The 594-nt window shown below is 70.4% G+C and overlaps 1 protein-coding gene across 1 annotated transcript in view; it reads right to left on the minus strand.

Moving 5' to 3' along the window:
- CBLN1 (cerebellin 1 precursor) overlaps nucleotides 1-516 on the minus strand; it is a gene marked incomplete at its 5' end in the record, with an annotated part of 4,602 nt that extends 4,086 nt beyond the window's left edge. Inside the window, one exon of the mRNA XM_014942164.1 lies at nucleotides 388-516. Coding sequence (XP_014797650.1) covers nucleotides 388-516 — 129 coding nt within the window. The remainder of the gene's footprint in view (nucleotides 1-387) is intronic.
- Between the last annotated feature and the right edge of the window lie 78 nt (nucleotides 517-594).

The raw sequence follows: 594 nt of genomic DNA on the forward strand, positions 1-594 counted from the left end.
CCACACAGCGCTATATTCCTTATAGGATCCACGCCAGAGGTGCCTCCCGGGACCCCAAATCCCTATGAAACCTTCTGCCGCTAGAGAGGATGAGGAGCCCACCGGGGGCTCTGCGCAGGGATGCTCCCCCGGCAGCGCGGCCAGGCGGCCGTCGGGGCATCACCCCCCGTCCCGGGACGGCCCAAACGGGCAGGGGCCGGGCGGAGGCCTGTCCCCTCGGGCAGGGAAGCGCCGGAGGGTCCGCGCTCCCGGCCCCACCGCCCCGCACCGCCCCGCACCGCCAACCTCCCGGTGGGGCCGCGGACCCGCTCCGTTCCCGCCCCCCCCCACCCCCCCAAAACCCTCGCGGCGCCCGCGGAGCCAAGCGACGGCGCTGGGGGGGCTGACCTGGATGGTTTGCCTGTTGTACACTTTCACCACGTGAAAATTAAAACTGTAAATCCCTTTCCTGGGCGCGATAAAAGTGCTCCGCTCCGAGTCGAAGTTGCTGCCGATATTCACTAGTACCTGGAAGGGAAAAGGGCACCGTCAGCACCTCCGCGGGGCCGCCGCCCAGACCCACTGCCCCCCGGCCGCCCCCCGGCCGCCCCCCCG

Source organism: Calidris pugnax, unplaced genomic scaffold (genome assembly GCF_001431845.1).
Source record: "Calidris pugnax isolate Ruff unplaced genomic scaffold, ASM143184v1 scaffold28, whole genome shotgun sequence".
Taxonomy (NCBI): domain Eukaryota; kingdom Metazoa; phylum Chordata; class Aves; order Charadriiformes; family Scolopacidae; genus Calidris; species Calidris pugnax.